This window comes from Emydura macquarii, unplaced genomic scaffold (assembly GCF_026122565.2).
Source record: "Emydura macquarii macquarii isolate MOO-44397 ecotype Brisbane River unplaced genomic scaffold, CSIRO-AGI_Emac_v2 contig_3220, whole genome shotgun sequence".
In the NCBI taxonomy this organism is placed as follows: domain Eukaryota; kingdom Metazoa; phylum Chordata; order Testudines; family Chelidae; genus Emydura; species Emydura macquarii.
In genome coordinates, this window is record NW_027133357.1 from 11,200,812 (window position 1) to 11,220,762 (window position 19,951).

Below are 19,951 nucleotides of genomic sequence, written 5' to 3' on the forward strand. Positions count from 1 at the left end.
ACATCCAGCTCTGTAGAGGTTGCTCGGTGGGGAGTAGGTATGAGGCGAATGAGTGGAAGGGGCTGATTTCCAGATGAGACTTTAAAGACTCAGGGACTGATGCTCATTTACATTAAACCCCTCTTTACTGTCAGAGGCCCTAGTGTAACTGAGAAGCGGGGTCTCCATTCCAGTCTGCTTTCTGTGGACAGTCCTCAAATAGCCCCTCGTGCTTACTGCCCCTGACCCCAGAGGTGGCTGTTCACTGGGGAAGGGGTTCCTGTACAATTAACTGTTGGTCTAGGGTGTTTCTACAGTGCCAGTCATCGTTGTATCTAATCGAAGCCTTTGGCATCCTGCAGGATAAGTCACTATAGAAGCATAAGCCACTGTTACAGACGAAGTTCTGCTCTTGGTTCCACCAGTGTAAACACAAGGCAACTCCATCGATTTGCACTTGTCACTCATTGCAGAGGGGGCTAATTCTGCAATAGACCAAAGAGGTTATTCAGAAAAAGGCCACAAGTGTGCAAGGGAATGAACTGAACGTTCCCAATTGTCCTGTAGCTGCCAATAAGACCTTCTTAAATGAACCCACAAAGCCCCTGTGCTCTGCTGCCCAAGTGTGGACTTTCAGCTGGCGATGCCTCCATGAAATGCCCATCATACAAAGTACTGGATGGGATTTCACTTGCACCTTCTTCATGTGGAACTCATACTGTTTGTTTCTCCAGAGAGAGAGAGAGAGAGTGAGTGAGTTTGGGTTTGGTGTTACAAGCCCTTTATTTCTCTGCTAAACCAAAACAGCTGCAGTGAGGAAAACAAAGGGCATGGGGTCTTAAACATAGCTGCTTCTTTCCATTACGGGCAATAAGCAGCACTCGAAGTGCATCTCCTCCTCTCACTGAACTGCCTTCTCTTTTGCATTTTATTTTCAGTTCAGTGTCCAAAGCCAGACGTACAAAATGGAAGACTGGTCAGTGCATTAAATGAGAAAATGTGGTATGACATCAATGAAAGCATTACTTTCAAATGTTCTCCAGGGTACCAGTTTTCAGACCATTGGTACCTGCCTACAATGGAAAATTTTAGTGTCACTTGTTCAGCCAACGGCAACTGGACAGCAGTACCCAAATGTGTAAGTATGACAATCCAGTTGGATTTCTTGATGTCCTCTGCCCAATTTCTAGTGTTTTAAAAAAAAAATGGTAACAATGTTCAAATTTCTTAAGTCTTTGCTTCATTAAAACAATGAGGACTATGTGACCAACTGGGAGATGTGCCATTGATTCAACATAAGGGGAGGGGGAAATATATTGATCTGAAAGTAAAGGAATAAAGTAGGAGATTTTCTCCCTTTGTACGAGCTATTCCATGCAAAAAACAAAAGTTAAATGTGGTGGGTAAAAATCGTAACAGGATGAAAACTTGGCCATATTATAAAATATAGAGAGACTTCTAAAGCGGTCTAAGGTTGGTACATTGCATATCTTCTGTTGGTCTGGGGCACAGTATAAGGCAAATATGACTATTTTAGTGATCAGTTGCCCATGTACTCAGCAGTGTCTAAATGTAAAAGGAGGCATGGTTCCTGCTCAAGGGTTTAACAGTCCAAGTGCCTGATGCTGCAAGTTGTTCAGAACCTCCTCAGAGTTGCTTAGCACTACCAGCTCCTGTCCAAGTTGATAAGAATTGCAGGTGTGAAGGCTTTTTCAGTACCAGGCCTATGTCAGAAAAAAACTGAGAGAGACAGACAGGTAACAGGCTGAATGTGGGTTCAAACCCAAAAAGGAGCAAGCAGATTTGAGAGGGCAAGTCCTTATCTTCTGCAACATAATCACATTACCTCTTTTTCTGTTCCATAGAAAAAGCAAAGCAATTCTGAAGTGTGTGCAGGAGTACGGGAGAGTAAAGATATTCTCCTTTGTGATGTGCCTCTGACGGAACTTAAAACCCTGCTGGAACTGAAGAAACTGTTTCTAGAGATTCAGAAATTGAAGAAGGAGATTAAAAAATTACAATGAATAGCTGAAACTTGTGATCATTATTGTAACAAACTGTCTCTTTGGATGCTGTTCATATAATTCCACTGTATATATGATGATTTTTACTGTTTATAAGGAAGTTGGTAGTATGTTTAGTGATCCAGGGAGAGAGTATCTATTGAATTAGCAATCAGATTTTCTTACGCTGGGTATCAGTGGCTAAGGATTTTTTACTCCTTCTCTTGAATCTCTCAAGATTGAATCCACACTTGATAAACTAGGGATTTCAGACCTCTTACTACTTTTAGGGGTTGTAGTAAAAGGGTTGAATTGAGGTTATTTGTTTCAGTTAGGAAAGTGATAGCAAGTGGTGAGAAACTAGAATGAACTGTATCAACTGAAGGCTTATTTTCAGACAAGCTTCAGACCCTATGCAGCTGGAAACTTTCACCAACAACCTGCGGCTTTGCAGACATCCCATAATTGCTGCTTACATTTAGCTTTAACGCATTATAACTCCTATATTCAAAGTGTGTGAAAGACAGTAGAATAGTCAGACTTACATTAACCTTAAAGGCAGTGATGTTTATACATCCCCGTGCACCACTGTGAAATTGTAAGAGTTAGCAGAGCAGTCATCCCTGTCCTCTCGATGTAAAATCAGCACAGCAGGCTTTCTTCCGAAACTGACCTGATTTAGTTGCTTTTGATAACAGTGTTGATATCACATGAGGCATTTTTATATCTAATCACACTTCAGAGTAGATGCTAGAAATTTAACTATAGAGAAACAGCCTGCTCAGCCATTTTCCAATTGCTCAATAAACTGATCTGTACTTGTGTGATCAAGCCATTATTCCTGCATTCCAGGACTACAATAAAATGCAGTTATAATAACTGGTGATGGTTCATTTGTTTTTTATAACTTTGTCCCATTTGCTGTATGACACAGAGATCCCCAGTGTGTTTAAAGACTCCTTTTCCCGCTAGGAGGAGTGGAAAAACTAAAATGTCTCACAGCTGCATGAGCAGTCTCAGCAGGGACTGCAAGGACTGAGTGAGCCATGAAGACTGGCTTTTCCTCTCACAGCTGGACATCAGGGTTGAAGCATACTGGTGCAGTAGCATAGGAGAGAGCTTCTCCTGCTGCTGACAGTACTTGTTCTGTGGCCTATCAGGGGAATATCAGTCTCCAGCACTGTGAGGGTGGTATCTTTACTCCTGTTTATGGAGCTAGAGACATAGCTGAGTCAGATCCCCAAAATAACAACCAATGAATTTGACCCAGAGGAAAAGTAGAAAGGATCCTTCGGTAACTCCCTCTTGTGTGTTAGAAGCCAACCCTGTGGTGAGCAGGAACGGATAGCGCTTCCCTATCAGAATTCTCCCCAAGCCAGACAAACAGATGCTACATGCCCTTCCAGTGTGAATGCTTTGCTATGTAAATCCAGAAGAGCAGCAGAGATGTAACACATAGGCCTAGCAGTTCCCTTCACCTTAACATTGTAGCTGTTGGGGCCAGTGAGGGCTACTGAGCTTTAAGGGGGCATGTTCCCCTCATGGAGTAACGCAAGTTATTTCCAGGAAGAGTGAGGTGGGGGCCAGGGCCAGAAAGCAGTTGAAATCTGCTCTAGGGCCTCCACAGAAGTTCACCTTAGAAGCTGTATCTTGGGTGTGCTGAATCAGTGTAACTGTGGCTGCCTAACCAACTTTTGGGGTGACAGTAGCTGCTGATCTCCCCACTGTAGTCTGGAGAAGCACTACCTCCCCCCCCCGCCGGGCAGTCTCACTGTCCTCATGGAAAGGGACTGAATGTAATTTGAATTAGTCTAGTGCCGCTCTATCTCCATTACCTATCTTTGCTGAGATCATAATACAAGGCACCATGATCTTTTCTGTGCACCAGAGGCCATTCAGTAGCAATCCATTTGGGTGGCCATGTACGAAATCAGTCTGAACTATGCTAGTCACCATTTCGCAAGCTGAGTAATAGCTTACACTAGGAGCACCTCCCTGTGCTAATTTTCCAGACTTTTTAAGTTAAAAAGTAAATGAGTTAAACAGAGGGATTCAAACGCTACCCTGTAGCACAGCTGAGTTTGATTAGTTGGGTTTACTCCTGCGAAAAATTGTGCAGCTTGCCCTCAGCAGGGAACCATCAGTCAGAAAAGGGAGGATTAAAAGTCATCTCTGTTGACTGTAACATAGTGTATGCTCTGAAGTTAAAAGTATGTGTGTGTATGCTTATGTCAATTGGGTTGAATATTTATTAGTAGCGTTAACATCACTAGCCAAACGCAGGACCCTGAATGCCAGCCATGTGGATTTTTTAGAGCGCATCCCACATGGAGCAATATGTAAAAAGAGATTCCTAGGTAGCTGTCCTCGGGTACTCACTCATCATCACTGTGGTATCTAGCCAGTGGGTCAAGGTTAGGAAGCAGGCTCCAACAGCAGAGGTGGAGAAGGGAGTAAAGTCAGGTGATCTGTTCCTTGCTATTGAAACGTTACATAGACAACAGTGGAGAGTGCAGCTCTTCATTTATCCTCAGCACCAATACAACCTGGGTAGCAGCACTGCAAGCTTCCCCCATGCTGCTCTCTGCTAATGTGTCACAGACCTGATCTGTAGGGATTATCTTTAGGAGTGACAGGGAATTCCATCTCCATAGCCCTGCCAGTCCTCCTGGCCACTGCTAGGATTGCCCGATGTGGGTTTTGTTTGTGTAAACATCTTGCTGTATGGTGAACTGTACTGCTGGTGGAAACACACAAGAGATACCGGAATCGATAGCCTCAATTCATCCCTGTGCTTCTCAGCCATATATTCCCAGGATCTGACAGCTCTACTGCCCCCACTACCATGCCAGCAGGAACTTCCAGCACAGAATGTACACTAGGAATATTTCCATGGATATGGTTGTGTGGCTAAAGTTCTACTGCACTAAGCGCATATTCCCGGTTGCTGAAACTGTTTCTTGCATCTATAGGCAGGCAGACAAGCCAGAAGGCTGCTCTGACCCATGCTGGGATTGACCCATGGGCAGCCAAACCCAGAGTAGGCGAGGCACAAAAGTTCTATAAAGCACAAAAATGAATTAGGCCCCTCGTGCTTATGGAGCATGCTGCTTCTAGGTCAATGATTTTCAACCAGTGGTTCGTGGACCCCTTGGGGCGGGGGGGTCCAGACTATGTCTAGAAGGTCTGCAATAGACAGACTGAAAATGGACTGATCAGAATTAAATTATATATCCTGACACTAGATTTCCAAAGGCGTCCACACCTCCCTTTGAAACTTTTTAGGAGTCTGCAAATGAAAAAAAGGGGGAGGCAATAGTAAGCTCTGGCAGCCACTGCTAAATGAGTTTCCCTCACCTAAAAGACAGCCCAGGAGCTTGCCATGCTATCACCACTTTGAGTCGAATGCTCCAACTGAGTTTTGCCCACTTACCCCCATCTGAGGTGGCCTAGCCTACAACTGCTTCCCCTGTTGTAAAGAGACGTATTGAGCTGTCATTTTAGTTCAGCCCCACCCAAGCCTGCAGTTCTGTGTCCACGGATGCAGACTGCAGCGAGCTCAGTTTCTTTCGCCAATTTGCACTTTTGCCAAGGGAAACATAGCGTCAAAGGGTGGAAGCTTGTTGCCTATCCCAGTCCCAGCTCCATTAGATAATCCTGTTTCTGAGCACATAACAAACCCGTCATATAAAGTTTTCTTTTTCCACATCTCTGCCAAATGATTGCATGCTCCAAAACGGAAAGAAAAGTGTCTGACGCATGAGGACAGATGTTCAAGTCTTCACAAAGAATTTCATTGTGCTGAGCAGTTTTGAAAATAAAGCCCAAGGCTGTGTGTTTTGGTATATCAGTTCCTTTGCTGCTTATGTTAACAGTGACATTAAGGACCAACCGCCTCCCTGCATTCTCTGTAACTGACTGGATTCAGCCTATGCATTTTTTGTAGTACATTAGACCATAAGCATGGCCAGATGGGTCAGATCAATGGTCTATCTAGCCAAGTATCCTGTCTCTGACAGTGGCCAATGCCAGGTGCTTCAGAGCGAATGAACAGAACAGATAACCATCAAGTGATCATCCCCTGTTCCTCTTTCCCAGCTTCTGGCAAACAGAGGCTAGGGACACTTCAGGGCTTCAGAAAAGGAACATGGGGGTTCCTTTTCCCACGAACCCCAGAACTCTGCGCTGTTACCCTGCTGCCCTTGCTCAGATGGAGGGGTTGACCTGCAAACGCTGCAGGGAGATGCTATGTTTGCAGTTACATAGTGATGTTCTCCACAGAAAAGACAGGCTGGGGGCGGTAACTGCTTTTATTGGACCGACTTCTGTTGGGAAAGAGACAGGTGACCTGAAGAAGAGCTCCATGCAGCTGCAATGTTTGCCTCTTGCAGCAACAGCAGCTGGTCCAATAAAATAAAATATAATATTCCTTTCAACTCAAGGCCCGCAGCGGCTGAGAACCCAGGCTTGGCACGTAGCCGGGCGCCTTACCCTTCCAGCCAGCGGTACCTATAGCTGCTGGGGGCTTTAATTCTGCCCATGACACGCCGCGTCTACAGAGCCCATGGGCAGCTCCGCCTCAAGGGGCGGACAGACAGCAGCTCCGTGGCTCCTGATTGGCTCCCTACCCTATATAAACCTACGGGGTGGTTCCCACGCCCTTCCAGGTACCGCTGGGGCGTTTTCGTGGCTGCCTCTCGCCTGCCTGGCCTGGCTTGGCCCTGCCTCGCTTTGGACTTTGCCTCCTGGCTTGGCCCCGGACCTGGACCTGGACCTGGACCTGCCCACGAGCCGCTCTGCTGCTCCGAGCCTCAGGTTTGCCTCCGCTTCGTCCCTGGCCCCGGCTGGGAGTCGCCCGCCCGCCTTGTCTCCCCGAGGCTGGGGCAATGGAGCGGCTGCCCCAGGGCCCGCGCAGACAGGCTACTCCCCGAGAGGGACCGTTCGCTGCACCCCCCAGTGATGTCAGAGCCTGGGCAAGCCCCGCCCCTTCTACCCTGACCCCGCCTCCAACCACTCAGGCCCCGCCCCCGCGCCTAACGCTGCGGACCCTCCCCCACCCCCTTTCTCACTCCGCCGGCCCCGGACCATGAGCGCTGCGGCTCGCCGGCCCCTGCCCGCCCCTCGCCATGGCCCTGGGGCTCGCCCGCCCCGCGCTGGCCTTGGGGCTCCTGGCGCTGCTGCTGCTGCCCGGGACTCGCAGTGAGCGGGGGCCGGGGGGAGGCGGGGCGCGGCGGGGCTCCCCGGGGCTGCGGAGGGGTCCCAGCCCGGGGCTCCCAGGACAGGCGCTAGGAGATGCCTGGGGCTCCCCTCGGCCGGACCCTGCGCGGGGAGCCGCTCCCCGGGGGCTGCGCGTGGGCCCCGGCCGTCCCGGGGACCTTGGGGGTCCCCTCCATGCCAAGGGGGGGTCTCTCCGCCTGCGCTGGGTGCCCCGAGCCGCTGCCCCGTGGGGTGCCCGGGCTGCCCCGTGTTCTGGGCGGGGGGCAGTGGAAGCCTGGCCCGGCCCTGACCAGTAATTCCTGCCGTGGGCCCCTGCCGGGGCTGTCGCTGGAGGGGGGCCCGGCCCATGCACCGCCAGCCCCCAGTTTTACCCCGGGGGAGGTGGCTGGGGCTGGGATCTCCGGGCAGCCTGCCTGGTGGGCTCCCCTGGGCTGTCGCCGCAGGTCTGTCCCAGCGGGATGCGCGGCCGGGTCCTGCGGGGTGCAAGCCGGGGTGTGACGCTGCCGGGATACACGCCTTCCGCTACAACGAGCGGTTTTGTCTTGTCCGCAGGTGACTGTGGGAGCCTGCCCGAGCTGAGCGGCGCCGTCCCCCCCGACAGGAATAGCATCGAGGGCTTCCCTGTCGGCACAGAAGTGACCTACAGGTGCCTTGGTGGCTTTACTAAAATCCCGGGGAAGATCGACACTGTGGTCTGCCTTTCAAACTCGGAGTGGTCACCCCTGGAAGAGTTTTGTGGCCGTAAGTGTTTTATTTTCTCTGGAACCAAGTTCCTCGGTCTGCCTTTCCCTTATGCAGAGGTAAGACTTTCCCTTTCCAGTAGGTCTAGTCAAAATCCGCTCTGCCCTGTAAGGATACCCTGAGCGAAGGAAAAAATTGAAATTAAGTTTAAATTTCAGGTCTTTAATCTATAAACAGTCAAGGGCAAGAATCCTAATTCTATGGCTATTCCTTGGCGTCACTACAGACAATGTTAGGATTGTTTGGGTGGCCTCACTGTGCATTTCCATACCTGAATATGCTTTTGGTGAGGTGGGAAGAGTAACCTTAACTTGTAATTTCCTGGGTTTATAGGACTTGTTTGAGGCTAATTACATCTTTATAATGGAATTTATTCTGAATTACTGTTCTGTGTTCTCAACATTAAATCAACCTAATTTTCTCCTGGGGAATATAACCAGTAAGAAAACTAAGTGTATCTTCATATGCATTCTGCGGTTTTGTATTGTGGGCCCATCCAGCATAGGGTCTATTTTTAACAAAAGGCATCCAAGTATGATGGTTACCAACTTTCCTAAAGTACTGCTAAGGGAGTAACTTCTGTTTTCTAGAGAGAGCATTAGTCTGTTACAACAGACTGTTTTATACTTGTCTTTCTAGCCAAACCTTTAAGACCTGATGTCTGTGTTCACTGCCAGGTAGTTGTGATGTCCCGGCGAGGTTAAAGGTTGCGGCCTTAAATCAGGAAGATGAGATGAAGAGTTACTATCCTGTTGGGATCACTGTGAGATATACTTGTCGCCCAGGTTATGAGAACATCACTGAAGTGCCGGGTGTTAGTACTTGTCTTGAAAACATAACATGGTCGGAAGTCCCTCAGTTTTGCAGAAGTGAGTATTTTTCTGTTACTTTTGTCTGAGTTGATTTGCAGACTGCTTCACAATTAGGACCATTAGCAAACTGGGAGCCAGCTGCCTAATTTAATTAATACTTAGTCTGAAGGGCTGTTAAGCCAGGTTTTTTCTTGTGCTAAATTTCAATAGCTGTATTTCTATGGAATATTAAGCTTGTCTTAAAACTGACCTGTGAAGGTAAAATACCAGGATAGCACAGCTTGTGTGAATATAGCATGTCTGCTGTGACTTTGTTATTCTTAATTGAGCAGAGGGTTGGACTAGAGGATCTCCTGAGATCCCTTCCATTCCTAATCTTCTGATTCTGATGCAGAGCATTCAACTAGAATAATCATTGTAAATGACTTGTAGGGGAAAGAAGGAATTTCTGCTATTGAGCTTCACTGAGGACTATATAGGAAGTTTCTTGGGTATTTCTTTAGTATCTCTCTTTAAAATGGACATGGATGAAGTATCTTTTCATAATGCTTGGTAACATGTATAATTCACTGCCACTAAATACTGAGTCAAAGAATTCTGTAGGATTCATAAAAAGGTCACATTTAATATGCATAAGCATATACAAATGGGTAAGGGGTATAGGCCCTCTGGGGAAATAAGTCAACCATTAACTGTGTGGGGTTACCATAAAACTGTCCTTCCCACTCTCTACCCTTGGTTTAAATGGGCATTTTACTGCACAATTCCCATTTTGATCTGGGCACTTGTTCATGGTGCTGTCTGCAAGGGGTTGAGCACCTTCAGTTGCCATTCATACAATTGAGCCCTGTGTGGGTTTTACACCTGCATCCAAAGCTTTGATCATGGCCACTGTGGGACAAGGTACTGGACTACAGGACCTCCTGGTCTTGTCGATGATGCTTTTTACTAAAGTTGTATGAGTTGGTGTGCAGACTTAGCCTTCTAAGTATGTTAGCTCCTTTTCCAGCCTGATGACATATTAATGTTAGCCTTGGTCTCTATTAGGGAAATCATGTGGTCATCCAGGAGAACTACTCCATGGCAGAGCTGTTACTGTAACCGATTTTCTGTTTGGTGGAAAAGTAGACTTCCTATGTGAAGATGGGTGAGTGTCAAAGTGCCTTTGGTAACTCATTCACAGAACTTGAATGCACAACTGCAAAACTATGCATGGTCTAGCTTCAAAAACCTAATTGGGGCTAGTGCTATGAATCTGCAGCCTTTGGGTGGGTGCTCAGTTGGAAGTAGAACCTTCAGACAGTTGGATAGTGTGGATTCTGATTCCAGCCTCTCCACTTGAAGGATGAAATTGAAATGGGAAGAAGGTCCAGCTGCAGGGAGGGGGAGAATAGGGGTTTGCTCTGGTGCCTGTACTACTTACTCAGTGGTGTTCAGTGAACTCAGATCCTATTTAGATGGGTTGGGTAGTGTCCCAGAGCCTGTAACAAGTATAAACTCAGGCCCAGTATGTTCCAGTTTACATGCAGTTGGGCTTCAACTTAAAATAGTCAACAGGCCATGCAAATGTGGGGGATGCAAATGCCAGTGGGTGGTGAAAGAGATCTTCACTGGCCTGGTTTCTGGTGGGAAGAACACTTCCCGGTTGAAATATTTGTGGGATGCCCTCAGTTTTGTATTGTGGGCCCTCAGTCTGAAGTATCACTTTTATAACAAACTAAAATTGGCACAAATTACGCTTTTACAAATAATAGAAAGTAAGCCAAATTGCAGTAGGTGTCTCAACAAATGTCAGCATAAAATGTCTGTAAGCATTCCTGTTTTTTAAAAAGTATTGCATAGAAGATGTAGGTGTTCTAATGTCTGTGAACAAGTTACTACAGTAAAAATGCAAAAAGAAAAGCAACTCTGTACTGAAAACTGTTCTTTGGTGTCATCTTCTTTCTTATTAAAAGCTTTAACTCCCCCACCTTCCCAAACACATGGTTTGGCCTGGTCTATGCTTAATATAAGTTGACATGGGTATAGCACTTGGGTGTGAAAAATACACACCCCTGTGCATTATAGCTAGACTGACATAAGCCCCAGTGTAAATGCAGCTACTCCACAGAGGTAGGTTTCAGTCAACCTGGGGCTGTCCCACTCTAGGAGGTGGTGTCCCTACGGAGATTGGGGAAAAAATCTGTCAGTAGGCTGCATCTACACTATGGGGTTATGCAGGCATCAGTGTCATTTTGTAGTTATGCTACTACCGTCCCTGCAGTGTAGACATGGCCTTAGCTTTTAGAGCAAGTGGTTCCCAACCTGTGGCCCAGGGGCCAAAAGTGGCCCTTGGCTCCCCTCCCGCTGGCTGCCGAAGGGAGCCACTATCTAAGGACCTAGGTGTAGAGTGTGTTCCCACAGGGCTAAAAGACCAGTGCAGGCTCCTTGCTGCAGCCGAGGGGACAGGAGATCAGCGCTCCCCTCCCCCTGGCTGTAGCAGGGAGAAGGGCAAAGTGCTCTGCTTGGGTCCATAGGCGCTTGGATCCCGGCTGGAGCCAGAGGGAGGAGAGCACTGATCCTCCATCCCATTGGCTGCAGAAGGGAGCCACTGCCTAGAGACCCAGGTGGAAGGCACATAAGGCTCTGTCAAAATGGAGGGACTATGGGGCCACATTTTAGCGAGTGGCATGGCAGCCTGGTTTGGGGCCCTCTTCAATGTGGAACCTGCCCCTTTTGCCTCCCTCTCTTCCCCTTTTTGGTGGCCTTGGCAGTAGCTAAAGATGCTTAGGCTGAAGCATTGAGTTTGAGAATGGCTGAAGTGTGTGTGCAGAGTGGTGAGTATTTTCAATACTTGACTACACCAAATAAACGGAGTATCAATGCGATGGAAGGCCAGGTCCTCACTTCAGAACTCTTCCCCTGGATGGAACGGCAAGAGTGGACCTAGACTGGTAGCATGTGGAAGTGCTCTGACCAGCCTAACGGGGGGGAGGGGAGGAGGGTTCATGACATGGAGTAACTGGGATGGGTTTAGGGACTTGCTTCTCTCTAGCAATGGAAGAAGTAAAAGATCACTAAAATGAGTGAGTTAGAGAAGAGAGAATCCGTTGTTTTGGTTTGTGGAGGATTAGGGACAGTTCCCAAGTGTCTGATTTAGTACAGACCTGTTAAACTGGCAGATAGCAAGTTGTCCCCACCCATTTGCTTGCTTAAATTGCCTTTTACTACTCCGTATTCCTTGGTCCTGGTGGTTGTGCTGGTACTTTCACAGCAGGAATGATCTTACTAAATGTCTGCCCCTTTTTGACCACATGGATAATCAAGGTTCAGGGCCCTGGTGGTGATCCAACTGGGAGTAGAAATTGATGGTGGGAGGGATAGCCATTGATTTCTCACAATTACATGAATTGAAGAACACATTCAAACCCATCAATATCAGAGGTTTTAACTCAACCCAGAACACATCTTCACCCAGGTCATAAGTCACCAGTTATAAGCTGAAAGAATCCATATTCCAAATTTCCAGACTTACACATGTAATCAAAGAACTAGGTAGGAAACTTGATACTCTTCTAGTTTTCTTGTTTTTTATTTAGGTACGAATTAATTGGGCAGCCTTCCATCCGATGTCGGCTGAAAGGGGATGAAGTTGAATGGAGTGAACTTCCAACTTGCCGAAGTAAGACTAATCCAACCTTGGCTATACACTTAAACCTGAGGTTTCTTTGGAGTGGAACACGATCTAAAACCTCTCAATAGTTCATTTGCCCCTCTTGTTTTGGACACTTAAGAAGGTCTGTTAGCCATGCTGCTGCTATGAGAAATGTTCTGATGTAAGTTTCCTATTTCTGGAATACTTCAGGACCTAGGCACTGTTTCCCAAAGTCATGAAGTCATTTCTTGAGTCATTTGGGAATAGCTTGCCAGGGTCCTGTTTAATGGGGGCCAGACCCAGTTTGCATAATGACATTTGAAAGAGGGTGGAGTAAAGCTGCAAAGAAGGGCGGCTTCAGAATCTGTAGGAGGAAACTGTCTCAAGTTTGGCTAAAATACAGTGCTAAGTACGTTTTCAAATGGCTAAATATTTTTCCTCTTCTGGGATCTTAAATAAATAAACTTTTTATTCAGTAAATATTTGCACTCTTAACTGAAACTCTCATTAAAATGAGACCAGGTGGGTGAAGTAATCTTTTATTGGACCAATTTCTGTTGATGAAAGATGAATTTTCAAGCTACACAGAGCTCTCATTATCTCACCCACATTGTCCCCCTCACATCCTGGGACTAATACAACTACAACACTGCAAACATAATATTCATGACTTTCTATTTTCCTACAGTGATTACTTGCTCTCTGCCTCCTTACATTGCCAATGGGACACACAATGCCAGGGGTGTAGAATACTTTGCTTATAACTCAACAGTAACTTACAGATGTGACCATGGTTTCCAGCTTATTAGAGCTACTTCCATTAATTGTACAACAAAAGATTAAACAAGTGGTATTTGGAGTGGACTTCCTCCTAAATGCAGTGTTTGATGTCTTCCTCTGCTACTTTTTTGCACCAGGTGAAACTATTGATTGCTAGGCACAAAATAGCTCCAATCTGAGTTGCATGGCTAACTTTTAAAAAGACACTCAATGTTTCTTCGGTTTCCTAAATATCAGCGCATATCACTGAGGGGCTTTTGTAAAACAATGTGACACTTCAAATGATTTTTTTCTCTTCCTATAGAGACAAGTAGAGTCCAATTAAAAGGAGAAGAAAGAAGTGGTACTTCAACAGGTGAGTTGGAAAAACTGGATTGTTTTAAGATGTAGCTTCTGCAGTGTCACATTGTATACCAAACTTTCATTCATTTCTATGATCTAACAAGTATAATTTTTGTAAATATTAGTGGTAACACTGCCCTAAAATCTTGAGAGAACATGATCTGCCTCTTACTCCGAAACATGTTAGTTGTATTTTTTTCTGGCAATGGACTACCTTTATGGCTTTGTGAACATAAGATGAAGGGTGAAGAATACAGGAAGAATTCCTCAGGGGCTATCTGAGGTAAGTAATATACTGATTACTGTTCTGAACCCCTTAAAGATCGAAGTGCACCGATAGAGGTTAGAACAGTTTAAAAGAAGGAATTTGCTTTGGGACAGATTCTTAACTGGTATAAATTATCATAGCTTCACTGAAGCCTATTGAGCTGATAGCTTGCACATGCTGCAGAAATGCCACTATATTTCTAAATCAACTGTAAAATCCTATACTCTGTATCTGACCCCTCAAAGATGCTCTGATAGTTGAAAAAGAATAAACAAAAGGCAAGTGGGGTTCAGTGGTAGTTGTCTGTCTACTTCGATTACAAACCATCTTATTTCAGATGTGTTTCCAGTTGTTCCTATCAACTTGGCAGAGATTAAACATACCACCTTCTTAGTCAATTCTATTCTATTTAGGTTTCAATACTACATCCATTAGTGTGGTACCTGAGCAACATCCGAAAAAGGACATAAGCAAACCATATAAACCATCTCAATTCCAAAAGACACCCTCCATCATCACTTCCCACCGTTCTTCATTTCACAGAGATGGCTCATGGGCAATAGGTGAGTCTTGCGCCTTTTCTTGAAGGTCAACAAATATGGGTTCTGGCAAACTAGAGTGAGGAAGTGAATTTTTATACCTAGGCATACAGCTCAAGTTTTCAGTTGTTGCATGTTTTTCTTTGTCAGGTAGACCGGTTACTCCACCACTGTTCAGATTTGTTCTACCATTATACGTTGATCAGAACTACTGCTCTGTCAGAACCAAAGGAAGATCTGTTTGCCACCAAAGTTACATGGGAATCTCTGGAGTATTACCCAGCACATCTTGCTTTAAATATTTAAAATGGCCAGAAGTCCCAATGTTTTGTGGAAGTGAGTCTTTTTCCTTTTCTCTTTCAATAGATCTACAAAACATTATTCTTCCATTTAGCAGCTGGCTCAGAGCTCAGTCCTGGCTGCATTGATCTTAACACGTTGAAATCTTCCTGTTATAAATGTGTGTTGCTTTCAATTCATTGAATGTCCCCTTACTCTCCTATTATGAAAGGATAAATAGGAGATCCTGGTTGACGCTCTTGATAACCTATCAAAAGAAAAGTTTATACTACACACATCAGAATCTGTTTTTCCATCATGACTGAGGCAATGGTCTAATGTTAACCTTGTTCTACACTAGCGAGATCTTGGCTATCCAGGAGAACAGGAGCATGGCAGAGCTGCTGCTATAACCGACTACCAATTCGGTGCAAGAGTGTATTTCACCCATGAGGAAAGGTGAATCCAGAGTCAGCCAGCAACTGTAAGTCAAACTGAGCATCAAAGGCTAGTCTCAAACCTACTCAAGGTTCATGCTACAAAACTGAATACTCACTAGGCAGAAGTTTAGAACTGAACTTGACCAAGGATGGGCTGTGATTCCCACGCTCCACATTTCAAGCAAGAGAGCCCAGCTCTGTCCCAGGTTTTAGTGCAGTTTCTGGCTTATGTCCAGTGAAGTCTAGGCTGCTAAAACCTTGACTGGATGGAATTTGTAGTGCCTAGGTCTCATAACCAGCAGAGAGGCAAGAAGCATCAGAACAGGTGATAGAGAACCTTTTGTTTTTCCTCTACAAACCAAGATAATATACTGAAAGGAATTCCAAAGCTTTTGGCGGGGGGGGGGGGGGGGTTGCAGGGGCAATCTTTAGCTGATGTAAAGGTCATCACTCCACTGAGGTCAATAGAAAAATAATGAAGGATTTTGCCTATTGTGGCTTCTGAGTTCTTACTGTGCAGTGTTCCCTGGTCATGCTAGTACTATAGACTGAAAGTTACTTCTATGGCCAGAAATGCAATCCACATTTCTCAACTATTGGACAGGTGATCAGGAAACCAGTTAACATGGTATTCTTATTCTTTCAGGTACGCTTTAAATGGACCACTTACCATTATGTAGCAGGAAGCAAAAGTTCTGTGACACTGGCAAGCTGAAAGCACCTTATTTAAGACGCTTTTAATGGCTTTAAAATGACATCATGTCCGGGGATGTTGGCTTTGGGGGGTATGGAGCTGAGGTTAGAAGTAGCATGGATTACTTTTCAAGGACTGAAAAACTAACCATAAGGTCAGGTAAAGGGCTTTATAGTCTCTATTCCCCAACCTCTGATTACACACACAAAATCTACAGAGTTCCTTTGGGATGAAAAAGAACCTTATATCTTATCTCAGTGAGCTTTCCATAACTTGACAAAAAAAATTGGGGGACCCTTCTTGAAGAGGATTGGTCAAATCCATAGCCTGGTGTCTGGTCTACAAACCAGTTGTGCTATTGAAAATGTTCCAGCTAAGCTTTATGCTACTGGAACACTTGACGAGCTCAATGCTGTCCCCATGAATGCAGGTAAAGCAGCGCCATTGCCTTGTGACTCATATCAGGGAGGGATGTGTTCTGAGGCAGTGTGTGCACTCGCTGGTGTCTGAGGCAATGTGTTGGGGAAAGGGTGGGGCAAATTTTGAAAACTGTTGAATATCAGTTGGAGGTAATACCTCGATCTTTGTAAAATACAGTGGTAATTACACTAACAAACTGCTAAATACTCTTCTCTTGGAATTTGGAACAAATTACTTAAAGGTTATAAAAGGTTTTGTTAACTGCCACTTTTAATATTAAATGTTACAATTTCTCTTTACTTTAAACTCCTGATACCCCAGTAGAATAGATGATGGCAGGAGTGTAGAAAGCTCTGCCAATGCCTTTGCAACAACATAGATGGGACCATGGCTTCTCTTTTATTGACAAGGCATCTGTTTATTGTGCAAGGAAGGAAAACTAATGTGCTCTGGAGTTGGCCTGCCCCTGAATACAAAGGTGACTAGCCTTTAGTATCTGCCTCTGCACTGCACTTCCATTTTTAAGTTGAGATGAGCTATCTTGTAAATGAGACAATATGGGCTTTGTAGATGAGAGCCTAGAAACAAGAGAAAATCCTTAAGACCTCAAGATGGCAGAAGAACTCTGCAAGCTAATCGTGATGACTATCCCAAGAAATTTTTACCAAGGACTTCTCAGCTGAACACCTTTGTCTTCTGTGTCTGAAATAAGAAAGACCCTGGAAAAACCTGCTTGCCTTCAATGTTGATCATCTGGTATGCAGGCCACAGTTTCCCCATCCATGCTGTACTTTTACTACTAATTTCATATTTAATATTTGTTATAATTGACAGAACTAAGTGGTTTCAATACATATGACTTGTTCCTGGGATCTATTAATGGATACTCAAACTTATATTTGTTCACTTTAAATTTTCTTTATACTGAGAATAGCTATTACTTTGGTAAGCAAATAAATATTTTTAAGCTTTCAGTTTTTTAATATTTCATTTTCTCCACATCCAAACATGGGCCTTAATTGTAGAAACCCATTTTAAGAGACTTGAATTTCTGATGCTGAAATAAATCTTTACAGGGCATTATGGGCAAATAACTAAGACCAAGACAAATGTATGATGCTCAGTGAGGTGCTAGGGGTTTTTGTGTGCTTGCATACCACAGGCATCCAATCAAATAGAAATCTAGCCAATGGGGGAGGGGAGTGCAAAAGTTCCCATTGTTTTGTGGGTTCTGGAATCCCCCTTCAGATGTCTGGGATTTTTATTCTATCTCTAAACGTTTTTTGAAAAGGGGAGAACTAAGCTGTAAATTAAGTATTGAGCTGTTCTCTAATCTCATTTGCAGTAGTTCAGGTTATAAATAACAGTAATAGGATTAAAATCTGAAATGGGGGGGGTTAAAGTTGCTGTTCCTTTGTTTCCTCAGTTTTTGTTTCACATGATAGGCTACATAACTGAGTGGACTTCTAGAAGGCTAATGTACAGGGAATTAAAGTATAGGACTAATGTCTGAGTAGTTGGCTTTTCTATTCTAACAAGAGATTGCAGAGCAAGAAAAAATGTTTTTACTTATGCATGCATGATTTCTCAAGGCAGTGGCTATCCTTGTGGAAAATGAGACCTTCATAGGGGATGGTAAGCCTAATGCAAGTGATAAGCACCTCCTAGTCCGTCACTGCTCCCGGCCAGAACTGAAAAGAATGACCCTGACTGCCTGTGACAAAATGCAAGACTCTGCTTTGATTTGTTTTCCTATGCCTCTCATGCCAACACCACAGACACTATTCTGTCTGTGCTCAAAATAAGGAAGATAGGAGAAGTAATTCTGTCTTTCTGGAAAGAAGGAATTACAAGATTTAATTGTTGCCGTATATACCCTTCCCCTGGATTATTTGTTCTGTAAGGTGCTCAGTTACATCAGTTATGGGTTTGCTATAAATAGGTATAGAAGAATTGACAGTGATTTATTCCCCACTATGAAGCTACTTCTCTGTAGTCATAACCGGATATCAACAATAGCTTGCTAGACCCCCAACTAAGCTTGGTATGACAAAATGTGGAAGTTCTAGCAGTGTTCTAGCAAGGTTACTCACACTGCTATGCTCAAGCTTGCTTTCCTTATGAGAATGAGCTCTTCAGGCCCCTTCACCTATCAACTCCTGTAATATGTTCATCAAACCAGCCTGTACCATAAGGATGTTATGCTCGTTCTGTGGAAAGGGCTGAATTCCACCTTTAATTGTAGTCCACAGGCCAGGTTCTGTATATAGGACTCAATCAACAGCAGCAAGCTCAGGACTCAGTCACTGGAGTCAGCTGTGTGCACAGCTTTCATGGGCCTCTTGCCAAGGAGTGGGCGGTAGAGAAAAGAGCATGGGGAGGGGTTAGGATGCCTCTCCCTGGGCTGTCTGTGCTCTGTTGCTAGAGCGAGACACGTGAATGGGCCAGAGAGAAGCAGAGGCCACAATTAAACCTGACCAAGTACCCAGGGAAAGAGAATGTGCACAGAGTGCTGCTTTGGGTTTTTTTGTATTAAATGCACAGTGAAGGAGCAAGGATGGCCCAGTTGCTGCTGCAAGTCTAACAGGACCAAGCCCTGAGGCAATGGGGTGGGGGAGGTCAATAGAACATAAAGCAGCCTGTATGACAGGTGCTGGAGAAGGGCACTTGCTGTCCTGCAGAACACAGCCAAGAAAGGGAGAGGACAGAGTTTTCTTGGAGAGGCACTAATGTGAAGCGAGTTCTGTTGGCTATTCTGATGGAGGTACAGCTGCCCAGGTGAAATGTTCAGCTGCTTATAATGGCCTTTCTTTCTATATTATGAATAGAGGGCTGAATATATATATATATATATACACAAATATAATATAGGGCCAGTTTACACCAACAGTGGACATGAGACACACTTTACACTGTCATTTTTTATTCTGTCTCCTCCCAGACTGACTTCTGCATCCTCCCATTGCACAGGGACATTCTCACCCCTTCTCTCCTTTTCCCTTTGTGCCAAAAGCACCACGATTTAAACTTTTCTCTGGGCAATTCTCTCACCTCTCCACATCTAAATTGTCATTCCATTTCCCGTATCCAAGTATAGACACAAATGTCATGTAAATCTCTGCCAAATACCTTTGTGCTCCAGCGCTCAACCCTTTGAGGAAGTATCAGCCAGCAAACAATATCTGCATTCCTGTGTGGTTTCGGTACTTCTGTTCCTTGCCTGCTTTTGTGTGTGACTGGCAACATTAAAGATCAGCCCCGATAGTTTTCTTTGTAATTCGTTGGCTCAGCCTGAAATGGCGCTGTTAGGACAGCGGAGTTCTTACTTTCTCAGCAGGTGCACTTGCTCTGCTGGCAAAGGTAATTAAATGTTCACCGGTGTGATGCAGCTGTTAGGCAGGAAGGTATTAATGCTGCCATGATGTGTATATGTATTTACCATGAGTTTCAAAAACCACCTGAACTGACACAATGGTAAAAGACTGTTTCTGCTCACAGCAGGATAAACTGTAGAATTTCACTCCTGCTGTGTTAAACGTTGGACTTATTTTATGTTCAATTCAATTTAGTCACAATTGTTTGATTAATTCTCTTCAGTATCAGTGACAATGCAAGCTGTGAACTCCTCCGATCTCACCAACTACACAGAGTTGCGTCTAGGTTAGTGCTTGGATGCGGGTGTCAGTGGGAAAATCATTTTGCTGTAAGACATGATGCTAGTGTTTCCATAGGTGGTGCTCTTCCTGCAGGATGTAACACATAAATCCTAGTATGATACCAGTTGGTGCTGTGTTTTAGGTGTG

The 19,951-nt window shown here is 44.9% G+C and overlaps 2 protein-coding genes across 4 annotated transcripts in view; both read left to right on the forward strand.

The window, feature by feature from the left end:
- The window catches only part of LOC137142209 (complement receptor type 1-like), a 47,123-nt gene extending 44,277 nt beyond the window's left edge, over window positions 1-2,846 (forward strand). Inside the window, exons 25-26 of the mRNA XM_067531447.1 lie at window positions 918-1,117; window positions 1,845-2,846. Coding sequence (XP_067387548.1) covers window positions 918-1,117; window positions 1,845-2,003 — 359 coding nt within the window. The 3' untranslated portion in view covers window positions 2,004-2,846. The remainder of the gene's footprint in view (window positions 1-917; window positions 1,118-1,844) is intronic.
- A 4,210-nt stretch (window positions 2,847-7,056) lies between these two features.
- Window positions 7,057-17,122, forward strand: LOC137142489 (complement decay-accelerating factor-like). Of its 3 annotated transcripts, XM_067531892.1 has the most exons (10): window positions 7,057-7,181; window positions 7,752-7,940; window positions 8,618-8,809; window positions 9,800-9,899; window positions 12,331-12,413; window positions 13,471-13,521; window positions 14,190-14,339; window positions 14,466-14,651; window positions 14,956-15,078; window positions 15,681-17,122. In XM_067531892.1, the coding sequence occupies exons 1-9, from the start codon at window positions 7,109-7,111 to the stop codon at window positions 15,045-15,047; spliced, it is 1,116 nt and encodes a 371-aa protein (XP_067387993.1). In that variant the 5' UTR covers window positions 7,057-7,108; the 3' UTR covers window positions 15,048-15,078; window positions 15,681-17,122. The 3 variants fall into 3 exon arrangements, with proteins under 3 accessions (XP_067387993.1, XP_067387994.1, XP_067387995.1); XM_067531893.1 differs by lacking the exon at window positions 15,681-17,122 and having other exon boundaries at window positions 14,470-14,651; XM_067531894.1 differs by lacking the exons at window positions 14,956-15,078; window positions 15,681-17,122 and having other exon boundaries at window positions 14,470-14,790.
- Window positions 17,123-19,951: the final 2,829 nt, after the last annotated feature.